At 44.2% G+C, this 8729-nt stretch overlaps 1 protein-coding gene across 2 annotated transcripts; it reads left to right on the top strand.

Annotated features, from left to right (window-relative positions):
* Positions 1–4652: 4652 nt before the first annotated feature.
* LOC133453036 (lactosylceramide 1,3-N-acetyl-beta-D-glucosaminyltransferase A-like) lies at positions 4653–8018 on the top strand. 2 transcript variants are annotated; one of them, XR_009783288.1, is made up of 3 exons: positions 4653–4917; positions 6280–7754; positions 7839–8018. XR_009783288.1 is itself a non-coding variant. In XM_061732873.1 (2 exons), the coding sequence occupies exon 2, from the start codon at positions 6538–6540 to the stop codon at positions 7699–7701; it is 1164 nt and encodes a 387-aa protein (XP_061588857.1). In that variant the 5' UTR covers positions 4653–4917; positions 6280–6537; the 3' UTR covers positions 7702–8018. The 2 variants fall into 2 exon arrangements, 1 of the variants encoding a protein (XP_061588857.1); XM_061732873.1 differs by having other exon boundaries at positions 6280–8018.
* The last annotated feature ends 711 nt before the right edge of the window (positions 8019–8729 follow it).

The raw sequence follows: 8729 nt of genomic DNA, 5'->3' as shown, positions 1-8729 counted from the left end.
TTCCTGTCCGTGTCTGTCTGCAACTTGTGTTTTATGCTGCTTTCATGGCCAAGTCTCTGTTGAAGATTTTAACGTTAATTACAAGTTAAAAAATTAATAAAAACAAAACTTGAAGTGCTAAAAGTAAAATCACTTACAAAACAAAACATTTCAGAGCCATATTATTAGGTTGTTTGATAAGAATTAGTTATGTATGTATGTGTTTACCTACGGAAGAGTATTAGGGCCATGCAGGAGAAAAAATATTTGAGAGGGGAAGATGTTTTTTTTATTGTGCACTTCGAGAAAAAAAGTCAAAATGTCGAGATTAATGTTGAAATACAATTTCGAGAAAAAAGTCGAAATTTCGCCTTTTTTCTCAGCATTTCAACTTTATTCACGAAATTTTGACTTTTTTCTCAACATTTCGACCTTTTCCTCGACATTTCGAGTTTTTTCTCGACATTTCGACTTTTTTCTCGAAAAAAAAATCTTCCTCCTCTCCAATATTATTTAAATTTTTCTCCTGCCTGCCCTAATACTCTTCCGTAGTTTATTTACCACTTTAAAGGAGATATACTCTAAAATGCTGCTTCGTCTGTTGATATCAAGGTAACACATAGATCATGATGGACTAGTTTTATTCCCTCTGGACTGAAAGAGCAAACTGCACAGTAACTAGAAGCCAGTGTTGACATGTAGGCCAAAACGTGGAGTTTTTAGTGGAATAGAAATATGAAGCAACATTTAAAAAAAAAACACTAAGAACAACAACAACAAGAAAAACACGTGAGTACATGTACATATACAGTATAGTCATTTACAAACCATACATATAAAGCACTTACAGGATTAAAATTCAGAAAATAAATGGATATTTGATGTTTATGGTTGACTGGTGGCGATTAAGAAAAATAAGCTATGAAATGAGAAGATACTATTAATGTAAAATATTTCTAAAGTTTTATTTTAAAAAGCACTCAGGTTGTATGAGTGTGTTAAAGTGAAACCAGTCACATTTTTCACAAGGGCCCATTTCATTTCATGGATAGTAGTTAATAACAAGTCCATATATAACATATATTATATTAGTATACCATTTATAACAAGTCCAGGACCAGCTGCAGATGGAGCTGCTCAGATGTAAAGCTTCGGATGAGTAGGACCCAGATGCAGGAGTTGGAGGCGGCAGGATTTCAAAAAAGTAATTTATTAAAAAAAAAAAAACTTAAACACAAGGACGTGGGATTTCAAAATAAAACAGGAACATCAGACACCAGTTTGGATGGAGTAACTGTAAAAACAGGCCTATAAGTATCCTAGCTGTTTTCTTTCATCTAGAGAAAATCATTTAATACATAGAATTATAGATATTAATAATAATAATGAAACAAGTTTGGGAGAAACTTACCAATCAGCTGATACTTTTTTCATATTGTACTGATTTTATTCTTTTTCTTGCTACTAATTTGGTTGTTAATGCCCTCCATTTCTTCCATTAGTCCTCCACACGCATCTCCTTAATTACTCTTCCTCAATTATCTATTTCCACTGCTTCAGACCATTTGTACCCACTCGAGACCCATTTCCTTGACAAATTTTTCCTGCTGGATATTAAGAATATGTTGATCAGATATCTGTCTCTAATTTCCACATTTTCATCTACTGACTTCAGGTTTAGTAGACAAAGCACAATCTAGCCCATATTGCTGCAATATTACTATTGCACTACCACCCCCCCCCCCAATCATATTCTCCATCCAGATAACCACAGACACCTGAAGTGAGCCACTCAGAGCTTCACGCCCCACAGAGGTGTGGAGCTGTGCATCCCCGTGCACTGCAGCAGAGGTGGACACACTTTGAGGAGTTTTCACTCGAGTCCTTCTGTCTCAACAGCTGGCGGCTGCAGGACAAAGCTGCACAAGAAGGCACAAGGAAACCGTCTTTAATGCCCAGACCTCCTTTAAAGGGGACCTATTATGGCATCTAATACCTATTTTAAACAGGCCTTGAATGTCTTAAAAACAAGCTTTTGATTGTTTTTGCTAAATAACTTAGAAATTCAGTCTCTAAGCCATGTCTTTATCTTCCCATTCTCTAACCTCATTATCTATGCAGGATTCTGAGTGGGCGGGGCTATGATAATGAGGCTCTGTGCTGATTGGCTGCCTGAATGACGCGATACACCGCTACGAAAAAATGGCGGAAGCTCCGGCCGGCGGAGTTAGTTGGGCGTGGTTTCACGCATCGCTCCTGTCGTTACGTAACGACAGGAGCGATGCGGCTCGTAGATCCACATCACACTGGACGGCTCATCCGGGCGGCTGTACAGACAATGCAGAATTTGGTTGCTTTCCTCCTTCTCTGAGTTGGCAGGCTGAGGGGAGACCACTTTATATACAGAGGTGTCAAGTAACGAAGTACAAATACTTTGTTACCTTACTTAAGTAGAAATTTTGGTTATCTATACTTCACTGGAGTAATTATTTTTCAGACGACTTTTTACTTTTACTCCTTACATTTTCACGCAATTATCTGTACTTTTTACTCCTTACATTTTAAAAACAGCCTCGTTACTCTATTTCATTTCGGCCTTTAATAAAAACTATCCAGTTAAATTGCTCCATCCGGATAGAGTGAATTTGGTTGTGGTTGTTTCAGATGTTCTTGTCCAGTTTTGTTCTTACATCCGTTCCCTCAGATTCCTGCAACTAAACTTGGATGTACATTCCAATAAAGGTTAGGATAAATGATAACATGCCTCTAAAGTTTGACTTTTTGCACCATTACAATACTTATAGGCAACTAGTCATCATATCTGCTGCTCTCTGAAACACATGTTAATGCTCAATAGTACACATATATGGTTCTTTAATATGTTTGCATTATACTAAGATACATTCATTTTCAATGGCTTTTGTCCTTAATGGCTTTTTTCCCCCTTACATTACTTTTACTTTTATACTTTAAGTAGTTTTTAAACCAGTACTTTTATACTTTTACTTGAGTAAAAAACTTGAGTTGATACTTCAACTTCTACAGGAGTATTTTTAAACTCTAGTATCTATACTTCTACCTGAGTAATGAATGTGAATACTGAAGACACCTCTGTTTATATATGTTAAAGCAATAAAAAACATGTTTTGCATAATAGGTCTGTTAGGACTCGGGCGGGCGGGGTTTTCTTCCCCAGCCCGGCTGGTGCTGAGTTTCACTCTGAGCGCACACCTGCAGCTCGTCAGCCTCGTCAGGAGGAGAGCTTAAAGACCGGGGGCTGCAAGTTGTTGGTTTGTCTTGTAACGTTGGTTAACTTTGGAGTGCGATTAGTTAGTGGTTTACGCGTGTTCTGAGCCTGTTTATTTTCCAGTTCCTGTGAGGAGGGTTTTTTGTGTTCTTTTTTTAAAGGAGCTTGAGGCCGGATTGTGGCAGGATTTATGAAAAAAATCCGTATACATTTTAAGTTTTCTAGTAATAATGTCAGATGAAGCGTTCCAAACCCAAAAGAATGAGCTCTCTAGTGTATCTCTCCTTTGCCTTGAACAGGCTGTGTGCTGCAAAATGTGCTGCAATTCGGTCCCGAATTTCCCGCGCTGTCCTGCGGATGTGACGTCACATGACGCTGCATGCGCGTTCTCCCCGTTCTCCCGTGCCGGCTTCACTGTTGGCTGCAGTACCCCCGATGGCCGTCGTGGTGAAGGGTGGCGCTAGAGAGTCTCATTTCTTAAAAGGAGCCTCAAGCTCCTTTTAAGTGAAGTTTTTTGTTGTTCCACTTTCTGTGAATTCCCTGTGGGGGTTCTTTTGGTTCAAAATTAAACCACGCCGTGATTTTTGGATAAAATGACTCCTTGTAGCAAGGCTTGTGGGGGTTGACCGACAGGACAGAGGACACAGGGTTTTAGTGCAGGAACTCTTTATTTAATCACACCGCCACACGTGCACCAGCAGAACCGTCTCCCAGCAGCAGCCCCTCTCTGGAGTGCAGCTGCTCCTTATGAAGGCATGCAGGGTGGAGAGGTTGATTGGGCACAGGTGTGTCCAATCTACTGAGTGGCTGCACTTCCACCCTGCCACACTCCTGTTTTGTGTCGTGCAATTGGGTTTGAAGAAAACGATCCCTAACAAGGTCCCCTTTAATAAAACAGCCCAGATATTTTTTCACGTAACTGATAGAACTGAAGGAAGTCTAAAATTAGTCCGATTGACCTAATTAAGAAAATGTCACGAGGTCACAGATATAGAAAAACCATGCAGGACATGTGTGCTGCAGGACAGGGTAAAAGGTCTGGATGACCACTTCACAAACAGTTTTAAAAAAACTTTTGTTTGTTTGTTTGTTCAGTGTCAAGGTTAAACTTGCTCTCTGGGATCATCACTGCTTGTCATCTCCGGAACAGCTGGAATGTTTTCTAAGATGCGTGGGGCGCCTGCTCATCGCGCTGACCCTGACCCCCTCGCCTGACATGTAAAAGCGCTTGCTGTTTACAAGTCCAGGTGGCAGCGCCCCCCCCAGCACGGGTGAGGAAATTCAAATGCTCCACCTCGCTTCTGTTCAGATGAGCCGAGAGTCAGACCTGGCTCTAGCCTCCTCCCCCTGCGAGGGAGGAGAGAGGAGGGAGGGGAGAGGAGGGAGGGGACGGACCAAAGTCCAAGCCACTGTCTGTCTGCACAACTAAGTTAGTCCACACACTCAGACCGGTGGAGGTACCAGAGCAAACACCTCTCCCACTCCTTCACAGAGACTCTCCCTGACGTTCACTGTCTCTTCCACACAGGGAGCTTGTTTCACTGAGGAGTAGTCCCCACTGCTGGCAAAGTGTTTCACCTAATTTCACGTGAAGTGTAGCAGAGCGTCAGCTGCCAGCGGAGGTCTGCGCAGCTTAGAAGAGAGGAAAGCAGAGTGCACAGGGATTCACTCGCAGACCCATCCTGTTGATGGTAAGTCCCGGAACATTCATTCTGGTGGCTGCTGGCTGTGGCCCGTCCTCCCAGACGTTGATGCTTCACATCTATTTATACGTACGGCTTCTTTAGAAATGTGTGTGTGAGGTCTCTCACTTCCACAGCACTTTTTTTGGACGCAGCTCGGTGGCAGAGTAGCGGCCGTATCTGCTCTCAGACCTAGCCAGGAGTTGAATAGTTACACCTGCAGTCAGAAACCTAAAACTGACATGCGGCCGAGGCCCGACCAGGGGCGTCGTCATCACACAACTTTATCAGGTCCTTTTTATTAGAGTTTTAAAATATAAATTCTTCTCACTTGTACATTTAGTCTGATTTCTGACCTGTGCGAGGTTGAGTTGATTTGGACACGCAAAGAGCAGGATGGTGAACACTTCGGACGGTGGGGGGGTCTGGATGTGGCAGAAGACGTTATGCAGCTGCTTGTTGTGACAGAGGAAATCATAAGGGACTGATGAGCCGCTGCGGGGACAGGAAAACTACAAACTTCAGTTTTTAAAGAGCAGTTCAGCTACCTCTGATAATGGAAGTTAATAAACACATTCTCCTTGATGGTGTTTGTCCATGCAGGTAGTTCTTAGTTGGATCTCTAATTGTTCTGTTAGTTGTGTGTTGTTTTTGACTGCGTTAAAGCAGAACGGCCCGCCGCTGATCTGTCCATACTACTTGTTATTGATTGATGTCAGCTGAAAAGCACAGGCTCGGGAGCGACTCCAAGTGTCCCTGTAACTGCAGAAGCCCGCCGCTGGGAACCAGAGGTGAGGCAGGGTTTCTAATTATCAGGCAGACCGAAAAGAGAGCCATTCTGAGTCAGTGACCCCATTAAGCGCACGGCATCCTGTGATGTTTAAAAAGCTCCTGGGGCGCAGTGGGAGTCGCACGCCCCGGGCCTGTCTTTATCCCCCCTCGGTTTTAGCTCAGGCCCAGGCAGAAGCAGGCTATTCCTGTCCCCCATTGTGATGCCAAACTATTCTGATGCCGTCCGTGTTGTCACAATGCTTTCCATGACTCAGCGATTTCATGGGTCTGCACCTTAAACCCCTCCATTATGGTCAAGCTTGTGTAGCCTGCATTTGCTGCGCTGGCTTTTGCATTCAGTGGTCGCTGTCCCATGACCCCCCCCCCCCCCCCCCCCCTCCGCAACCCGCCTCTCCAGCTCTCCCCGGTCCTGTGCCCTGGTTCAACACCAAAGCAGAAACCGATGGAGCGGACTGCCATGACGCTTCCACTTCTTCATTTGAAAGTCAAAAATTCCCCTTTTAGAGACATGTAGGCTGTAATAATGAAATGAATCATTCACGGTGAATGCAAAACAGCCAATGTGCTCTCTCTTTACAGAACTATAGGCTTGGTGGCTGGAAAATGAGTCTCCGGTGGCTGGACAGCGTTTACCGGTGCAACCACTGACCTCCACCGCTGCAGATGCCTTCAGCTGGATGCTGAAAGCCTAGGATGGAAGACCAACCAAGCTCTGCTCCGAGGCACAACGTCATTCCCACATCATCACTTGTTCTGGCCTCTTCTGGCCCAGCCGGCCGCTTCACTCGCATCTCCAACCAGACAGGGAGCACTGCCAACGGTTGACCAAACTCCAGGATGTTTCTGACCTACCGCCGGTTTCGAAGATGCCCGTGTGTTCAACTGATAACCACGTGCCTGGTGCTGTCAGCGGTGATGGTGTGCTGGGAGCAGCTGGATGCCAACGTCGTCAGCCACGTCAAGTCCTACTCCTTCCGCTACTTGGTCAACAGCTTCAGCTCCATGAACCGGAGCCTCACAATTCCTCGTGAGCAGGCCAGAAGATTCAGTGACTTTCCCTACCTGCTGGACCACCCGGACAAGTGCGTCGGCAAGGACGTCCTCCTCCTGCTGTTTGTCAAATCCTCCCCGGAGAATATCGAGAGACGGAACGCCATCAGATCCACTTGGGGCAACGAGACCTACATCCAAAACAATCTGGGTGTGACGGTCAAGGTGGTGTTCGCCTTGGGTGCGATTCAGACTAAGACAGATGAGCCTTCGTGGAGCAGGAGGAGCGGTGTCGGGTTCCAGGATCAGCTCATCAAGGAGGACCATCTGTACGGTGACTTGATCCAGAAAAACTTTTTGGACTCCTTCCACAACCTGACACTGAAACTGATCCTGCAGTTCCACTGGATGCACAGTCGCTGCGCTCACGCCCGCTTCTTCATGACCGCAGATGACGACATCTTTGTCCACATGCCAAACCTGGTGGGCTACCTGCAAGACATAAGCAGCCGAGGCGTCACCGACTTCTGGATCGGTCGAGTGCACAGAGGGTCGCCGCCTGTTCGCAGCAAGCACAGCAAATATTACGTTTCCTCAGAGATGTACCAGTGGTTTTCTTACCCCGACTACACAGCCGGAGCCGGCTACGTCATCTCAGGTGATGTAGCGGACAAAATCCACCAAGCCACATTGACTCTGAACGCCTCTCTTCACATAGATGATGTGTTCATGGGCATCTGCGCCAACTCCATCGGTGTGTCACCACAAGAGCATGCCTACTTCTCAGGGGAGGGCAAGGCGCCTTATCACCCCTGCATCTACAATCAAATGATGACATCCCATGGCCATGTAGAGGACATTTACGAACTGTGGAAGACGGTGATAGACCTGCGGGTGAAGCAGAAGACCTCCGGACTGTTCAGCCGGCTGTACTGTACAGCCATGAAGATCGCTCTCCTGTGCAGACCTCAGTTCTTCAACACTTACCCTTGCAAAGCAGCATTTTTGTAGTATTAATCAGGTTTGTGAGTGTAAGTGTGTGACAGACAGAAGGTCTTCATGAGGTGGGAATCATTTCTGCAAATATTACCTCAGTCCTTTCAGTTGGACATCTGCAGTACGTCAAAGCTCTGTGTTCTGTGTTGCAGAAGAAGCCAGAGTGACCAGACTGTTAAAGAATGATCATCTGCACGTCTATGACCTGCACTAATGATGGCTTCTACTATAAAATGTGAAGAAAAAACGGAGAACGTGAAGTTTACAAGTTATTTAAATTCATCCGTGTGTTTGGTTTGCAAATTAACTTATGTCTTTATTTAAAAAAGATAGAAATTCCTTATTATTGTGGACACATTTCCACTCATTGTAAGTCAGTATTGGAAATACAACAAATACTGCATTTTTAAGAAGTACATCAGGCAAAATCAGTTGTCTCTTAAATAGAACCCTAACTGTATGACATAGTCTATAAGGACGTTTCAATTTTTTTTATTTTAAAGAAACGATTCCTTTTGTCACATTCACAGCATATAATCTAACTTTTAGAAAGCAAATGTAATGGATGCAAAACACCAGGGTTTAATTTGTATCGTTCTTAAAAACAACTTAAAAAATGTTTTGACATTAGAATATACCTGTTTTTTATTATTTTCAGAATAAAAATGAGAAATAAATAAATAAATACAAACTGCGTCAGTTGTTTTTACATAAGGTGGTCAAAAAATGTCCAAAGTGACTGTGTCACCCAGCGCAGAAATAAAAAAGAGGAAACAAAAGACAAAGTGTGGGGAAGTCAGTGATGACTGTTTAATAACGTTTGTGAAAAATATTCTTTTTTAACTGAATGGGTTCTGCAAACTGTTGGTATAGAAGTGTTTGTCATCGGAGTGGAAACTGAAAATAGGCAGACATCAATGAGAAACAAGGAGACGGCTGACAGTGCATCTGTGTCAGCTCCAGCGTGAGACGTACAGCTCAAACTTCCCCCATGACTCTGGTCTGGGTTTGTTTTCTCGGAAAACAGAAGAGCAGAACACTAC

Source organism: Cololabis saira, chromosome 10 (assembly GCF_033807715.1).
Source record: "Cololabis saira isolate AMF1-May2022 chromosome 10, fColSai1.1, whole genome shotgun sequence".
In the NCBI taxonomy this organism is placed as follows: Eukaryota; Metazoa; Chordata; class Actinopteri; order Beloniformes; family Belonidae; genus Cololabis; species Cololabis saira.
The sequence above is the reverse complement of the archived record's forward strand: the minus strand, read 5'-3'. Positions and strand labels throughout refer to the sequence as shown.

Excerpts from the sequence above, each read along its gene's own strand:
- LOC133453036 (XM_061732873.1), top strand. The coding sequence starts at position 6,538 with ATGTTTCTGACCTACCGCCGGTTTCGAAGATGCCCGTGTGTTCAACTG.